The sequence below is a fragment of the Symphalangus syndactylus genome, chromosome 4 (assembly GCF_028878055.3).
Source record: "Symphalangus syndactylus isolate Jambi chromosome 4, NHGRI_mSymSyn1-v2.1_pri, whole genome shotgun sequence".
Lineage (NCBI taxonomy): Eukaryota > Metazoa > Chordata > Mammalia > Primates > Hylobatidae > Symphalangus > Symphalangus syndactylus.
In genome coordinates, this window is record NC_072426.2 from 27,513,599 (window position 1) to 27,532,548 (window position 18,950).

General features: G+C 37.5%; 1 protein-coding gene across 4 annotated transcripts in view; it reads left to right on the forward strand.

The window, feature by feature from the left end:
- The window catches only part of PRKG1 (protein kinase cGMP-dependent 1), a 1,318,464-nt gene that overhangs the window by 931,153 nt on the left and 368,361 nt on the right, over window positions 1–18,950 (forward strand). For all 4 annotated transcript variants that reach the window (XM_055274328.1, XM_055274327.2, XM_055274331.2 and 1 more), the window contains one exon: window positions 4,009–4,072. In XM_055274328.1, the coding sequence (XP_055130303.1) occupies window positions 4,009–4,072 (64 nt within the window). The remainder of the gene's footprint in view (window positions 1–4,008; window positions 4,073–18,950) is intronic.

The window sequence follows — 18,950 nt, forward strand, 5'->3', positions numbered from 1 at the left end:
TATACATCCATTAATCTATGCACACACATAGAAGAATACATGGACTGAGAGTAGATAAATAAAAAATGATACATGTTAATAGTTGTGATTCTGTGTGTTGTGGATAGAGGTGATCTTTATTATTCCAGACTTTCAATTTATTTGACGTTCTTTAAAATAAAATGTTTGGAAGTAAATGAAGTCACTAAATCAAATGTTACTAATATTATTTATTTATTTCCATATCACTCTCTAAAAGAATAAGGTGTTGTTTTGAAAGGCATTTTTTTAGTACATTCATTGAAAAGTATGTAGCTCAGTGAGTAAGCAATCAGCTCCACCATCATTTACAGGGTATGTTTCATCCTCTCTTCACCAGTGCTGAGTGGAATGACCCCAGGCAGACTTTCAAGGTCTCCGTCGTCTTATCTATAAAATAGATGACAATAAGAATGACTATTTGATAACGTTGTTGTAAAAATGAAATTTACATTATCTATAAAACCCTTAGCTCAGTGCCTGGCAAATAGAAACTACTCAAATCTCATCTTCTACTATTGTCATTACAAATTCTAAGTCCTTGCTACATTCAATTAGAAAAACCAATGGAAAAGCACTGCACATTAAATCATCTCTATTATATTACATTCTAGTGCATTCCGTAACTTTGGGCCCATTGCAAGTCCTTAGGGAACCAAAACAATAGGTAATGCATCTGTAAGAATTACTCATAATTAGCATGTAAATTGTTACAATAAATTTTTGTTTGCATAACTGAAAATATTCTTCTCTAATGTTTAAACATTTTATCTGGAAGTTTGTCCTTGCAATTATTTTGCTTTCAGTTTTCTAAAGGATAGAAAACTTTATTTTGAATTATTTTATATATAATTTAGTGGAGTCTAAAATGATGTATTTTGATGTATTGGAGGAAACTAAACTAATATATTTCATGGGTAGAATTTCAAACTATAAACATTCTGAATTGTTTTGTTCCTAGTGTGTATGCTACTAGTAGACCAGTCATTTTTAGAAAGCAAATTAATTACGTGACAGAATTTATCTAGTGTTTGCAGAATATAAATCTTAGAATTGTAAAGATGGCTAGAGAAGTGTTTTCACAGTAATTTATGAAAGTGAAGGCACTTATTTTTCCTGTTAAATGGTTTTCTTTTTGTGAAGTCCAGAAGTGCTTCAGTTGTTACTGGTGATATTTTAGAGTGTTTCTTCTTAAAAATCATCCTTAATTTGTATTAGCAATAAATGCTGCTCAATATTTTGAGGCATTTAAAAAAGGCATTTAAAATTGTGAAAGATTATATATTTAAAATGCCATCCTAAAACCTGATGCTTTTGTTTTCACTTAATGCATTATATAGTCAAGTAAATTTCTTCTCTTGGGTAAGAACTCTCATGGAAATGAAAATACTGTAGTATGGCTAGGGATAGCCAGAGCCTAAAGTAAAATAAGAGGCATAGTATAATAGGAATAAGCTGGTCTAAAGAAGGAAGCCAATTATAATAAAATGAGAAAAACTCAGTTCTAGTTTGTGTTTTCCACAAATACCTAATGGGATAGAAGCACTCTAATTATTCATCTCAGAAGAAACTGAAATATAGCTCATTAAAAGAACAAGGCAGGACTAAATTTTTCAACCTACATAACTCATGTAAACAGCTTCCTCTATCTCCTTCTGTCTTTATGTGATATGGTCCATCCAGCTGCTGAAATAGACTGCCTTCTGGAAATTAAACCCCACATGGCTCAGACCATAGCAGTAAATCTGGTGCAACAGATGGTCCTGGGTGAATTGTTACACCTCTGCATAAAACCTTGGGATTTCATCAATAAGCCTTACCCTAAGTAATGGAAATCAAAGTGACAAATTAACAACAAAATTTTCATGCTTTTACCAAAAGAGCATATTATTTTTTCTTTTATGGTATAATTGTAATCAAGCCAAAATTATGCTATAAGTCAAACGTCAGGTATACAAATGTATATGCACTCAGTTATAGCCTTTTCTCCATTGAGACATTAAGCTATGATTAATTAAGACTATAGTTCCACATCCCAGTTAGATTTTCCAGTGAAGTTTCAGGAATTATATGTTGATAACCTTCTGTTTTTTTTTAATTTAAAGTGATTATAATTTTGCATAAAGTAAGTTTTATTGTTTTGTGCATTTGACATCATTTCGTATTTTTATTTACTGTTTAGTGGGGAGAAATAAGAGAACAGGATGAAAAGAAGGGAACTAACATTGTATTTTGATGTATTGGAGCAAACTAAGCTAATATATTTCATGGGTAGAACTTTTCAGGTCTAATCACTGTCCTATGAAGCATTCACAAATCCATGCTTTCGTAACTACATTCAAAATATGTTGTTTGTTATTTATAAATCGCCGAAAATACAGGGGGTTGGAAAAGACAGATAAAGTTCTTATTTTTGTGGATTTTTAATTCTAGCAGAGAAGACATGCAGTAACAAAAATCCAATTAATTATCTAATTACACTTGTAGTATGAGATTAAAGAGATCATGATAGGAGAACTTGACCTAGCTGGAGAGGGGTTGAGGAGAGTGGGAAGCTTTCCAAAGTTGTTAAGTGAATGCTTGCAGATGTGAATGCATCATCAATCAACCTGTGTCTTCAATAATGGTTAGGAGTCGGCCTGGAGAAAGGTGTGTGTATGGAGGGAGACCTGGAAAGGGAAATAGACCCTGAAGGAACCTGGTGACAGCAGACTAACAGAGGAGAGAGTGGTTTTCTCCTCATTACATGTTGAGGCACCTATCAACAAAAAGAGTCAAACTCTGTAAAATATTTGAAGAGATTTATTCTGAGCCAAATGTGAGGACCACGATCCATGACACAGCCCCAGGAAGTCCTGAGAACATATGCCCAGGGTGGTTGGTTTACAGCTTGATTTTATACATTTTAGGGGGACAGAAGTTACAGGCAGACATCCATCAGTGCATATAAGGTATACATTGGTTTGGTCTGGAAAGGCGAGAAACTCAAAGTGGGAGCTTCTAGGTCATAGGTGGATTAGAAGATTTTCTGATTGGCAATTGGTTATAAGAGTTAAGTTACTATCTGAAGACCCAGAATGAATAAAAGGAGTTTCTGGATTAAGACAAGGGGTTGTGGAGACAAAGGTTCTTATTATGCAGATGAAGCCTCCAGGTAGCAGGCTTCAGAACTCTTATCAGACATAAAAAGATGCCAGACTCTTAGTTAATTCTCTCCTAGATTAGGGAAAAGACCTGGAAAGCAAAGGGGATTCTGTATAGAATGTAGATTTTCCCCACAAGAGACAGCTCTACAGGAGAGAATTATTTTTCAAAATATGTCAAAGGAATATATTTTGGGGTAAAATACTTCAATTTCTTTCAGGGTATGCTATCTGTCATGTGATTCTATACTAGAGTCAGGTTAGAATTTGGTATCTTATTTCTATAAAGAGTCTGTTTTGTCAGTCTTAAGATTTCTATTTTAAGACTTACAAAGAGTCTTAAGATTTCTATTTCTGTTTGAATGTTAATTCTAGTAAGTTGTGACTGAAATCCAAAGGGAGAAGGGTATAATGAGGCGTGTCCAATCCCTTCCTTCCCATCATGGCCTGAACTAGTTTTTCCGGTTTACTTTGGAATGCCCTTGGCCAAGAGGGGCATCCATCAGTTGACTGGGGGGAGCTTAGAATTTTATATTTGGTTTACATATCCATGGTCATGCAGGCAAATATAACAGTGATTTGGACTCAGTCTGTCTAAACTCCAAGTTTTTTTTTCATACTCCATGCCTTTTCCCTGTTAGACATCAAACCATGCTTAAATGATTGCTTTGATCTTCATCTGCAACTTTGTTCGTTTTTTTTCAGGTTGTGTGGCTAATGCATTTTTTTTTTTTGGCAGATTCTTTATCATAAAATAGTTTTGTATTTTAGATTCATGGTCATTTTTATTACTTATGAAAGTAAGTTGCGGTTCATGTGCTCAGCACTATTCTGTTTTGTTTTTCAGTGTTCCAACATTCCAGAGCCTTCCTGAAGAGATCCTCAGCAAGCTCGCTGATGTCCTTGAAGAGGTAATTGTTTTTAGCCTTTGAACTTTTTGAGATGAGATCCAGCCTGCTTGGCTGGCTTCTTTCACAGCTGTGTGATGAGGAATCACAAACTGCAGAGATCTTTAAAAAAATTTTTAAGCTCTGGGATGAGCTATATATTTGGCTTCATATAGAAAGCAGCCTAGCATGTCTGACATTTGTATGCAGAAAGGTGCAAATCAACCTAATTATAGAGGGAGACAAACTTTTTGTTGTGGTAAATACCATGTTACTTTGACTTACTAGAATAGGAACTGGCATATTTCTCTTATTTTAACTAGTGTAAAGTAAAATTGTAGTTATCACCACTCTGAAGCTTCAGATTAGCAATTTACAACTGGGATTAGTAGTTGGGCACATATTTTATTACCATATAAGTATATTTGATACACATAATTTTCTGCCTGAAAGTGGAATGCCACTTTTAGTTGTTTTTCTCTGAACCCACAAAGCTATGGTTTTGAGAAAGAGGAGAAACAATACACATTAGGCTATCCTTTTGTAGACTGGGATTCATAACAGCAGCAGCAGGAGGAAGTTTTTCCATTCAAATTGATGAGCTTTATATGGAATGTAGTCTAAAGTTGTTCTCCTAAAGGTATTGGGCATATAAATTTTGTCTCAGGTTGGAAAGATTAAAAAATTGTCTTTTCCTGTTTGCTGAGGAAATAGAGATACGTTGGTGGTGTAGGAAATTTCAAACTTTAAAGGTTAAAGTCTAAGTCTTTTGAAGTGAATTGACAATAGAGAGATTAAGAGGAGAAAATGTCATACAGGAATAGTGTATGGGGGAGGTCATGGTGACAGAATAGGAGGATGGAGTCACAAAAAGGTGTGTCTAGAGTGCTATAGGGGCAGCCAAGTAATGGAGGGCCACTGAGGACAATGCAATTAATTTAGCTTTTACTTAGAGTGAGATAGAAGTCACTGGATGGCTCTAAACAGAGCAATGAACTTATTTGACTTAGATTTTTAACAAAATTGTTGTGGCTGCTGTGTTGAAAAAAAAAATAAAGAGGCTGCTACAATAATCCAGGGAACAATAGTGGTGACTTTGTTCACTGTGGGAGAAGGAGATTGAAAAATCATCAGATTGTGACTCTCTCTCTCTCTCTCTCTATATATATATATATACACACATATATACGTATATATATATCTATACGTATATATATCTATATCTATATCTATATATAGATATATATATATATTTTTTTTTTTTTTTTGAGGCAGTGTCTTGCTCTGTCACCCAGGCTGGAGTGCAATGGCATGATCTCGGCTTACTGCAACCTCCACCTCCCCGCTTCAAGCCATTCTCCTGACTCGGCATCCTGAGTAGCTGGGATTATAGGTGCCTGCCACCACGCCTGGCTAATTTTTTTGTATTTTTAGTACAGACAGGGTTTCACTATGTTGGTCAGGCTGATCTCAAACTCCTGATCTGGTGATCTGCCCGCCTCGGCCTCCCAAAGTGCTAGGACTACAGGCGTGAGCCACCACACCCAGCCAATTGTGACTATATTTTGAAGGTAAAACTGAAAAGCTTTACCGTTGCAGTAAACTTGTAAAATGAGAGAAAGAGAGGAATCAAGGGGAAACCCTGAGGTTTCTGTTGTAAATAATTAGAAGGATGGAGTTGTTATGAATTAACGTGAAGAAGACTGGAAGAACAGTACATTGAGGTGGAGAGATAAGAAGCTCAGGGAGAGAGGCTGAAGTAAAATCAGAAGCTTAAGAGATCTTTGGCAGGTAGATGGTTTCTTGTAGCATTGTTTATGTAGAGGGAGCTGTTGGCTATCTGAATATCATTCTGTGGGACCAAATGCGGATGAATACAAGGCAGAACCCTGAAGGAGGGAGCAGCCAACAATTATTATAAAACCATGAATGGCCCAGCACTTTGGGAGGCCGAGGCGGGCGGATCACGAGGTCAGGAGATCGAGACCACGGTGAAACCCCGTCGCTACTAAAAATACAAAAAAATTAGCCGGGCATAGTGGCAGGCGCATGTAGTCCCAGCTACTCGGAGAGGCTGAGGCAGGAGAATGGCTTGAACCCGGGAGGCGGAGCTTGTAGTGAGCCGAGATTGCGCCACTGCACTCCAGCCTGGGCGACAGAGCGAGACTCTGTCTCAAAAAAAAAAGAAAAAAAAACCATGAATGGATCTTAAAAACATCACGCCGAGAGAAAAGCTTAAAACCAAAAAAAAAGAGATAGTTATTGAAAGATTATTTACATATATTAAAACATATGAGCACAAAAATACATTTTGCTGGGAGTCCTGACAAAATATTAAAAATTGGATATATGTGAACAGTGGTCTGTATCAGAAAAGGGAAGGGAGATCTATAGGGATAAAAGGGAATGAATGAATGAATGAATGAATGAAGAGGAAGGCATAAAGCCTTGACTGATTCTTCACATTTCTACTTTAAGAGACTGAGGAATGAAGAGGGACCAGGAAAGCCTGTGGAAGTAGTAGGAAAATCAGGAGCTTTTTGCTTGTTAAAATCCAAGAGAAGAAAATAACTTAGAAAGAGTCAGCAAAGTTTGGATTTTAATTTAGGTGAAAAGAAAAGGAGAGAAATGGGGTCAACAGGTAGGAAAGGGAAAGTCAGGTTGAGAGAAGAACAGAATATATTACTGAAGCAGGGGACAGAGAGGTTTGCACATATAGCCCCTTGAGTAAGCACAAGAGAATAGGCGCTGTAGTGCCTCTAGAAACAGGGAAGGTAGACTATCTGGATACACATGCAGGTGGGTGGATTGATGTAGTGGCTGGAGCTGTGGAAAGCCTGTTCTGATATATTCTATTTTCATAGTGATACAGAAAGCAAGGTGATCAAATGAGACTGGGGATGGCGTAGAGATACAAATGGTTTGAGGAAGAAGGTATGAGAAAAATGGAAAAGTGAATGGACTAGGGAAAGTCTGTATGATTGCTAGGCATCATTAAGGCCCTGCTTGATGTTAGCAATCCCAAATATAAGTTAAACAGACAACAAAGCATTTATTCAAGATTATTCCATGGAGAATTAACTCCATGGAACAAAAGGTAGGAGAGCTTTTAAGCACTGCGGTGAGCTAGTGGAAAAGTCACATAGGTGAACTCCAGTGGGGGTACTTTAGGAGGGAGGCAGTTGTTCATTGTGATTAGGCCATCTGTGTTTGCTATTTGTTCCTGATGGAAGTTAGGCTCCCATCCTTCCAAGAGACTGAGAGAAAAGGACCGGTTTCCTTCCTTCTAAGATTACATTTCAAAAGGGTGGTTCCAAGGTCCTTGAGAAGGACATTCCTGGGGTGTGAAATCAGCTGGGAGAAGATTTTCATCACAAAGAGGCAGATTAAGAATTTTCAGTTGAAAGGTCTTTAAAAGTAAGTGCTCTAAGTAAAGGGAAATCAGGAGCCTTGAGTCAGGAAGCTGACTGTCTAAAGTTTAGTCAAAAGTTTATTCAAACAGAGGGGAATATTAAGCCCTCTTGGACACTAGAACATTTGATTATGTGTCCGTTTTTAGTCTCATTCGTTTACCTGGATTCACTTTCCAGATAGGAATAGAATTGGATTTAACCAGGATTGTTATTTTGCCAAGAGAAGATGGGTGGTTGATAGAGGGAATGGGGAGTTGAGTGTGCATATGGAGAGTGATTGTAATGATTGACCTTGGAATTCAAACAGGGCAAGGAGGAGATGAGCACCAGATGGGCAGTGGCCAGTGAGAAGTGGTAGGATCAGTGACTTTTAGTCTCATGAGGTTAAAGAATTTCTGGAGTAGGGCTATAAGAAAGGATAAGTTGGAAAGATAGTGAAAATGCTTTTGTCTCTAGGTACTGACTATACCAGTAATTCTGTGATCCATATACAGATTCTTAACTGATGGTTTATTGAAGTCAGCTTTGCTATGACTTACTGGTCTCCTTCATCTATGTGAACACAAACTGAAGCAGAATATTGTCACAGTTGACTCCTATGTTCAAGTATAAAAAGTTTATGAGAAAAAGTACTGGCTATATTTCTCTCTGAATGTGCTGACCTATAACCTCTGTAAATATAAAACTACTTTTCCAAGTTGGTCTTTTGCCTTTTGCTTTTTTTTATTGAATACACTGAAGACTCTTTGGTGACACTGTGTGTTGTTGTTTTTAAATCAAACTAAAGAATAAATTTATTAGCCCCAATCAACCTCCTAAAAAAAAAAAAAAACCAACAAAACAAAGACTCCATGAAATTCTTTAACCATTGTCTTTCTTTTCCACAGCTGTAAAAGTATTTGCTATTCTGTGTAACAAAAGCCATAGCTCTATAAATAATTCTGACCAAAGAAATGTTTTAGTATTTTATGTCAGCTTTTCTAATCAGAAGATGCCTTAATTTGCATCTGGATTGGGTGAGCCATAGTACAGTCCATACCAATGCTGAATTAAAATGGAAACAGATGATTAAGTACTCATACATTTGTTTTCAGGATGTAAAAATGAAGAAAACACACAAAATGCAAAGTAGACATGTAAATATAGTACCTAGTACAAACAAAGTGTTTAACTCAAGTTGAATAAATAGGCACAGTGAGAAACTAAATTATATGTCAGATAAAGTGAAGCAAATTTGGAAGAGCAAAAGCAATACTGAAGTCACATAACATTAAGGGGAAATGTGCTTGCATAATAATTGAGCTGTCTTTCTCAAATAGCCACAAGAAGATGAAAGAACTCCAGATAATTTTGAAAGGAAAGCAGTACCATTAAAGCCTTCAACAAATAAGTTTACAGCTTTGTTCGTTTGACAAATATTTATGGAGCACCTGCCATGTGCCAGCAATTGTTTCAGGGCCTGGAGATTCAGGGCTGTGCTCTCTCATAGCATATCTTTCAATGAAGGATACTATGATAAGGAAGGAAGGAAAATAACATCAAGTGAGAAGCCTACTTCTGTAGTTACTAAGGGAAGAACTCTCTGAGGAGGTGATATTTAAACCAAGGTCTAAGTGAACGTATGGGGAGCCATGTGCATCTGGTGGAAGGAAGAGCAGACACACCATTTTAAAGTAGGAATGAGTTTGCTGCTCTTAAAGAACAGAAGGAATATTTGTGGATGGTGGTAGTGTGTTGAGAGGAGGCTACAGAAAATTAAGCAGGACCAAGTTGCAGAGGGTTCTGCCAGTCATGATAAGGAGTCTGGTTTTTATTCTAAATGTAATGGGGAGATTTTTAGGGTTGTAAGTAGTAAAGTGACATAAGCTGAGTTATGTTTTAATAACATCTCTCTGACTGTTGTGAGAAGAATGGATTACTGAGGGAAAGGCCAGTTAGAGGGCTCCTGCAAAATAACCCAGGTGAGGGTGGATGGTTTGCATGTGGACGTATTTCTTATTGACTATTCATTCTGAATATTCATTGTAAAAAAATACTTCTAGCAGAAGAGAAAACAATTTAAAAGTGATATGGAAAGACAGAGACTGAGAGAAACCAGTGTAACCAGACAGAAAGAGCATTGAACATAATGATATTGAAAGTGATATGGATAGTTAAGTGTGACAAGAAGGCAAGGGTACAACACCTGGGGAATCCTGTTCTGAAAATGAAAAAATTAAAATAAAAAATGAAGGCTTTAGAAGTGATTTCTGCCATGGCCCACCCCAGTCCCCACCTACCCCCTTCTGAAATTTCTAGCATAAATATACCACCCACTTGTGAGTTTCTCCCCATGAGATTATAGTACAGGAATCTTTTTGTTTGTTCATTGGCATTATTACTATTGTCTTAAAAATTCAACTTCTATTTTATTTTATTATTATTATTTTTTTGAGATGAAATCTCACTCTGTTGCCTAGGTTGGAGTGCAGTGGTGCGATCTCAGCTCACTGCAACCTTCATCTCCCCATTTCAGAGATTTTTGTGCCTCAGTCTGCCGAGTAGCTGGGGTTACGGGTGTGTGCCTCCATACCTGACTAATTTTTGTATTTTTAGTAGAGACAGAGTTTCGCCATATTGGCCAGGCTGGTCTTGAACTCCTGACCTCAGGTGATCCATCCGCCTTGGCCTCCCAAAGTGCTGGGATTACAGGCGTGAGCCACAGCACCCACCCAACTTCTGTTTTAGATACAGGGGTGCATGAACAGGTTTGTTACATGAGGATATTGCATGATGCTGAGCTTTAGGGAATGGATCTTGTCACCCAGGTAGTGAGCGTAAGTATCCAATAAGTAGTTTTTCAACCCCCACGCCCTATCCTCCTCTAGTAGTTCACAGTGTCTGTTGTCCTCATTTTTATGTCCATGTGCACTCAGTGTTTAGCTGTCACTTGTAAGTGAGAACATGTAGTAATTTAGTGAACCTTTTTCTCTTTCCTTTATATAACATACTAGAACAATTTCCTTTGTATAGTGAATCACTCCTTCTTCAAGAACAAATGAGAGTTTTCTCTAGACTCTTTGAAAAGTTGTGTATACTTACAGGTATAGAGTTTCTTGGTCAAAAACCTATCCAGACCAAACACAGTAATCTCAATATTTTCCTAGGCTGTGTTTTGAAAGACAAGTTCAAGTAATTTACTTGACTCTCTAAGTGTTCACTGTTACTGTCACTGCAGTGTACTCTACTTATCCCATATTTGACTCAAATCGAGACAATAAATATTAGAGATTATTTTAGGACTCAGATTTATTTTGCTAGAGAAGCCATTTTTAGTTTGTAAAATAGGAGTTTTAGGTGCAAGTATGGAACAGAAAACTCTGACTTTATAAACTGGTTGCATTAATCTCTATACTCTCCCATATAGTAGTGTGAAAATATGTATTTGAATTAATTGGATATATTTGAGTCTATTCTGAGAGTCTAGGATGTACCTGGGGGAAGAGAAAAAAATTGTGAAATTATAAAATAGGATCCAATCTCCTCTTTCTTACTATAACAAGCTAACTCATTTTCTTTCTTCTCTTATGTATACTAAGTCTCTATACATGAATTACATTTTTCAAATGGTTTGAAGAACTCCTTTTCATGCGCGTCCGTGTGAAGAGACCACCAAACAGGCTTTGTGTGCGCAATAAAGCTTTTTTAATCACCTGGGTGCAGGTGGGCTGAGTCTGAAAAGAGAGTCAGCGAAGGGAGATGGGGTGGGGCCATTTTATAAGATTTGGGTAGGTAAAGGAAAATTACAGTCAAAGGGGGTTTGTTCTCTGGTGGGCAGGAGTGGGGGGTCGCAAGGTGCTCAGTGGGGGAGCTTTTTGAGCCAGGATGAGCCAGGAAAAGGACTTTCACAAGGTAATGTCATTACTTAAGGCAAGGACTGGCCATTTTCACTTCTTTTGTGGTGGAATGTCATCAGTTAAGGCAAGGCAGGGCATTTTCACTTCTTTTGTGATTCTTCAGTTACTTCAGGCCATCTGGGCATATACGTGCAAGTCACAGGGGATGCGATGGCTTGGCTTGGGCTCAGAGGCCTAACACCCCTAACTAATCTCCAGCTAAGAAATAGTTCCCTTCGGCCTGGTGCGGTAGCTCACGCCTGTAATCCCAGCACTTTGGGAGGCCGAGGTGGGCGGATCACGAGGTCAGGAGATCGAGACCATCCTGGCTAACCTGGTGAAACCCCGTCTCTACTAAAAATTCAAAAAATTAGCTGGGCGTGGCGGCGGGTGCCTGTAGTCCCAGCTACTCGGGAGGCTGAGGCAGGAGAATGGCCTGAACCCAGGAGGCGGAGCTTGCAGTGAGCCGAGATTGCACCACTGCACTCCAGCCTGGGCGACAGACTGAGACTCTGTCTCAAAAAAAAAAAAAAAAAAAAAAAAAGTAATAGTTCCCTTCAATATTGCCTACCCAATCACAATGGAGAAATGTCAGTGAGAAAAGTAAAAACAAAACAAAACAAAAAAGTATTTATCTAAATGTTGAGACTATGATGACATCTTTAAAGAAAGCAGCAAATAAAACTTTTTTTTTTCATTGAGAAAAGTAGCAAAGATTAACCTAATATGTCACAAAAAGCACTTAAAAGTCAATTTGAATCAGGGGTTATACATTCACAAATGGGGGAGTAAAAGTCGAGATACCTTGAGGAAAACTGAACTTTATTGAAAACACCAAATTGGAGAACCAAATTAAGTCAACAAATTCACTTTTTACCACCTGGTGTGAGTACCATTCCTTTATCTATGTGAAAAGAAGTGGGGTATGGATGCTATGTTTAGATCTCCTGATATTTAGGTAGAAAACAAAGCATATTAGAGCCACTTCTTTGCTTGTATTAAAGTCAATTTCGTGTCCAATTTTCCCTTTAAAACATTTGTGAGATTGTCTTGGAATAAAAGACTTGTGTCTCACTAACTTTTTAAGAACTCTCTACCTTTGATTTGCAATTTTGCATGATTGGATCTTGGAAACATTTCATCCTAACTTATGAGTTGTTCTGATTTGTGTCCCTGGATGGTGCACTTGTGTATGTTATTATTCACTGGATATTTATACTTCTGTGGCACCGACAAGGTCTTGGGCAAATAACATTTCTTACTAAATTATTAATTGGGACATTATAAGAAAGTTTTTTATAAAAGACAAAAAAATAGGCAAAGAGAGAAAACATATTTCAACTCACCCTTGCTTAATGATATAGTGGGAAGTACATATCAGATTATACATTCCAGGGACCCTCTTGGGAAAAGGAGGTTAATGTAACCAACTTACTCTTACTTGCTGCCAGGTCCAGCAGGCTGATTAAATAATTTAGTTGTTTTGGCTGTGCAGCTGTTCCTCAGTTTTACCGTCCTGTGTTGACATCATCCCAGACTCCTTTGCATTCTCTCCAGTTGTGAATAATACAGAGAAAAAGTCCTGCCTTAGGCAGAATTATTGGAGTGCTGTGAAGCTCTCTCTTTTATCATTCTAAATAGGCCTAGACTCTTCAGGAGAGACACTGATAAGGTAAATGGCAACATTATTAGTTCTCTTTGAAATCTGTTGTTTGTAACTAAACTTTTTCTTCCCTTCCTTCAGGTTTGGCTCTTGCTATTCAAAGCCAAGCTGGAATAGATTAAAAGTTCCTGTTCTTTCTCAATTGCTTTGGCCTAATATGCTCTGAATTTGGAAACTTAACTGCCTCTTTTGTTCTCCCTCATTTCACTTGTGTCTTCCCTTTTGGGGAGCAAATTACTGCTTTTGAAGGAGAATGGGGTGGAAGGTGTGTGTGTGTGTGTGTGTGTTTGTAATATGGAAGATGGGGAGGATAAAAAGAGGAGAGCTTAAGAGGTAAAGACAAAACTCTCAGTTCGGTATTAATATCTCCACATCTTATTTACAAAGCAAATAGGGAATGAGAGAAAATATTTGCTAATTATAGGTGTTGTAAGGGACTTGTATCCATAATTTTTACAAGACACTTACAGCTTAATAATAAAAAGATGAATAATTATTAAGATGAGCAAAGCACTTGATTAGACCTGTCTCCAAAGAAGATATACAAAAGTCCTATAAGGACACAAAAAGTTTCTTAACATTATTAGTCATTCGGGAAATGCAAGTCAAAATCACAGTTAACATACTACTTCACACCCACCATATTGACTAGAATAAAAAATAATAGACAATAACAAATATTGGCAAGGATATAGAGAAATTCGAACCTTTACACATAGCTGGTGAGATTGGAAAATGGTGTGCCTTCTTTGGAAAACAGTTTGGCAACTCCTCAGAATGTTAAACATGGGGTTACTGTGTTGTCAGAAGTGTGTGAGCCAGAGCAACCCCATCTTGAATAGAAGCTGGGTAAAATGAGGCTAAAACCTACTGGGCTGCATTCCCAGACAGTTAAGGCACTCTAAGTCACAGAATAAGATAGGAAGTCACCACAAGATGCAGATCATAAAGACCTTGCTAATAAAACAGGTTTCAGTAAAGAACCCAGCTAAAACCCACCAAAACCAATACAATATGGCGAGAAGAGTGATCTCTGGTCATCCTCACTGCTATACTCCCACCAGCACCATGACAGTTTACAAATGCCATGGCAACATCAGGAAGTTACCCTAAATGGTGTAAAAACGGAAGGCATGAATAATCCATCCCTTGCTTAGCATATAATCAGGAAATAAATAACCATCAGTATGGGCAACCAGCAGCCCTGGGGGCTGCTCTGTCTATGGAGTAGCCATTCTTCAGTCCTTTACTTTCTTAATACACTTGCTTTCACTTTACTCTGTGGACTCGCCTTGAATTCTTTCTTGTGTGATATCCAAGAACCCTCTCTTGGGGTCTGGATCAGGACCCCTTTCTTGTAACTGTGTGACCTAGCAATTCTACTCCTAGGTGTATACCCAAGAGAATTGGAAACACATGTCTATAGAAAAACTTATACACAAAGGTTGATAGCCTTATTATTCATGATATTCAAAAAGTGCAAACAACCCAAGTGGTCATCAGCTGATGGATGGGTAAATAAAATGTGGTATATTCATACAATAAAATATTACTTGACTTTAAAATGGGTGAAGGACTTGATATATGCTACAACATGGATGACTTTGAAAGCATTTTGTTAAGTAAAAATAAAAGTAAAATGACTTTTGTGTGATTTCATTTGTATGAAGTATATAAAACAGACAAATCTATATAGAGAGAAAGTAAATTAGTGAAGGAGGACAGTAGAGAAGGTGAGTGACTATTAAGAGTGTGGGCCGGGCGCGGTGGCTCACGCCTATAACCCCAGCACTTCGGGAGGCTGAGGCAGGTGGATCACCTGAAGTCAGAAGTTTGAGAGCCGCCTGGCCAACATGGTGAAACCCCATCCCTACTAAAAATACAAAAAATTAGCCAGGTGTGGTGGCACATGCCTGTAGTCCTACCTACTCGGGAGGCTGAGGGAAGAGAATTGCTTGAACCTGGGAGACAGAGGTTGCAGTGGGCCAAGATCGCGCCACTGCACTCCAGCCTGGGCAACAGAGCAAGACTCCGTCTCAAAAAAAAAAAAAAAAAAAGGAAAAAAAAAGAGTGTGGATTTCTTTTTAGGGTGATGAAAACATTCTAAAATTTGGTGGTGACAATGGTTGTACAACTCTGAATATACTGAAAACCATTGAATTTATTCTTTATATGGGTAAATCTTATAATATCTCACTAAAGCTGTTATTAAAAAGTACATATGGACTTTGATTTCAGTTGTGATAATTTCAATGAAGGAAAGTTTTGGGCTTATAAGAAGAGTGTGTACTTGGGGGTCTCATTTGACTTGACAGCCATGCAAATATCCTGATGGCAAAGTATAGTATAAAATTTTAAGTATTAACAAAAATAATACATGTTTTAAAAGTAGGCATGTAAAAGATATTTAGTAGGGATGTTGTAGATACTTACACATTGATTTAGTGATTGAACAATATTAACTTTTTAGCTTTGTCTGAGATTCTGTATTTAATTCTCAACAAAGATCTTTCTAGTTCTAATCCTCAGTTTTTTTTTTCTCTCCCTATAGAGAGGTCCCTCTCCCATATTTTCTAAGTCAATTTAGCCATCATTATATAGAAAAAACAAATGCTTGTTCATTGCTTTAAATTGATGTCTAGTTATGTGAACATAACTTGAGATATAAATTCCTTAAAAGCAAAACTATATTCGTATTTCCTTTAACTGAGTTCCTATATGCATTTGATTAAAACAACAGTAATACCTTCCACTTATTGATGCAAACTCTGTGCCAGGCTAAGGCCATTTGTCTAATCCCATCTGAGTAATAACAATAATACTATTTTTATTATTCCTAGTCCCAGTGTGCAGGTGGGAAGACTGAACCTCAGATAACACAGCGAATTAAATGGGGGGGTATTTTACCCTATGCACTCTGACCCTGGAATCAGTACCTTTCAGTACTATACTGCATTGTATCTTGAAAGTTTGAGGAATTAATGAAAAAAAAAATTCTCCCACCCCTGACTCTTTCTTATAAATAGGTTGTACTTCCTTCTGAAAATACTGACTTGACTTATTTTTATTTTTTTTTTTGTGAGAGTAATTAGCTTTTTCTCAGTCAGCATTTTAAATTTGTTGTGACAGGGATCCATTTTATGCTTTCCACGAGACCTGAAACAAAGCGTTTCTAGACATTTTATTGCCAGAATATGCATGCATTGCTCCATGCTGCTTGTAATTCATTAAAATGTATGTGCTCTGCAAATAGGAAACCAATCTGCAATAAATCAGCTCTCTAGAAAACATTCATGGAAAGTGTTCGAAATGGTTGCTCTGTAAGAATACACAAACCTGCTTGGTATTTGTGTGATTTGCTGTCATTTATGGGGTTTGTAAACAAATCGTGGATTTGTGTGAAACTGTAAATTAGTGGCCTGCCTTCAGCATGTGTGTGGGATCTGCTTACAAAATGCCATTTGATAGCATCTGAGCAGATCACGATGAGCTCCAAATTCCTTTTACAGGGACAAGTGATGCACACTGGTCTGAATTAGATAAATTGCCCTGACCCAAGATTTTCAACTATTTTTTTTCTTAATCCGAGACATATTTGTAGCTGCCAGAAAACCTAGCTCATGGGCTTGTACACAGTTGGCATCTAAGGCATAAAACAATGAGGAATAGAAGCTCACTCGTGCTTACAAGTAAGAGGCTAGAGATAAGAAAATCAGTTGGGCTTTCAGTTTTAGCCACAGAATACAAAGCTTGTTTGTGCTAGGGAGAGTTATCAAACAACTTGGTGGAGGGGATAATGTGGGTATTCAGTTCCAGGCCTCCCCAAGATCTGTGACTACAGAGTACTTCTCTGAATCCATAGCAGGGGCAACCTACTGCTTCCCTGAGGAAAAGGAATCATGCAGTTCCTTAGGCCAGGGGGTATAAGTCTGTTTCCTGGTAGATAAGGCTCTGAACCAGGGCAGGCAGTATTTCAGTAATGAGCATTCATCAAATCAGTCAATGCTAATGAGGAGCAAACTGTGACCAACCAAGGCTTTTGGGAGATGGCAGTTGTTGTGAGAAAGGATGTTCTGTTTGCCTCATGTTCTACGTGTTCCCTTAATTATTATGAGATTCTGTAAGTGAGCTCCTCTTAGCTCTCTGGGAAGAGCTACCATTCTTTTTTATTACTTACACCTAAAAATTATTATTTCAATAAAGGTAACATGATTTATCTTGTAAATAGACCTGCAGTGTAATACCCTTCTGCGGATTTTTTCTTTTTTTTTGCTTTAACTTGTGCAAATCAGTTTACATTACAGATGTTAATAATTGCTAGGCATGAGAGTATTTGTCTCTCCCTGACTCCTCTTTCCTCTTCCAAAAATGTTCTTTAAGGTCAAATTGAACAGCCCCCCACCTTTTTTTTTTTTTTAAAGCGGCTCACCCTGACTAATTCTACTCTCTCCTCTTCATTGTTTTCTTAATCCTTTTGTACAGTTTGTACTACAAAGCTGCATGCTTGATCCTATATTGCCTGGAGCTTGTCTGTCTCCCAGTTTTCTGTAAGTACCTAAGCACGGGGTATGTCTTAACATATATCCCAAGTTTCCAGCACAGCAACGATTTGTGGAAGAATTATGCCTGGTACTTATTAAATAAACAATAAGTATTTGTTGAATCAGTAGTCTGAGTAGGCTTACAATAAATACATACGTGCTACTCGAGTGATCCAATGAATGAAACAAAATTGTTCTGTTTTGCATTTGGATGCTTTATTAGCACAACTAGATTAAAAATGTGTCAAGGACAGGGAGCATGCCTTCTGAAATACAAGAACTCATCATGAGGGCATGTAGAGTAGAGGTTGCTGGTAGGAGATTCTCAAGGATACACAATCAAGGTGGAAAACAAAGAAGGTGTGGGAAGCTGAGGACAGAAAGATCGTGGGAAAGGAATAAGACTTTTCTTCTATCATCCTTCTCCTTTCCCTATCCATCCCAGGGAGATATAACAAAGGCCAAACCTTTAGAAGGATATTTTGAAGAAGAGAGAAACTTTTGTAGAAGATGTTGATTTTCCAGTATAAGGCCCTGGGCAGAGAGCTGAAATGTTGTCAATTACTGTTCACTTCACGAGGGCGTGAAGGCCTCTAGTAGCCATCTTGCCGATTTCACAGTTACAGTTGAGTGCTTGTCTATGGGAATCTCCTAATAAACAATCTTACAGTGTTCATGTCTTCTCCCTTTCTGCTTAGTTTCGTGTCTACAGAATAGAGATAGTGATCCTACATATATGGATATATGTATGCATATATGTGTGTGTTTATATGTCTATCTTTGTATCTCCATATAATTACATATAATTATAATGTCTGCATTTGAATATTGGCAGCACCCTTTAATTGTGGTTCAATAATTCCTTAGCTATGTGACCTTGAGCAAGTTACTTAACTCCCCTAAGCTCCATTTGTTTTCTTCTGGAAAAGAAGGATAGTAATAATACCTACCTCATAGAACTGTTTCTAATTTTACTTTTAAACATAACTTTTTTTTCTTATGAGTAGACCTTATTATTTTTAGAGCAGTTTTAGGTTTACAGAAAAACTGAACAGAAAGTAGAGAATTCTCATATACTCCCTCTCTCCCACTCACAGTTTCCTCTATTTTTAACATGTTGCACTGGTGTGGTACATTTGTTACAACTGATGAACCAAGATTAAAATATTATTTTTAATTGAAGTCCATAATTTACCATAGAGTGTTGTACAGTTCTATTCTTTGGGTTTTGCCCCCCCAGAATTTGGATTTTGCCAGATGAAAAATGTCATATATCCACCATTACATTATCATACAGAATAGTTTCACTGCCCTAAAAATCCTCTTCCACCTACTTATCTCTTCTTTTTCGCCTGTCTTTTACTGTCTCAGTAGTTTTGCTAATATAAATGATACTGTGTTTTTAATTTC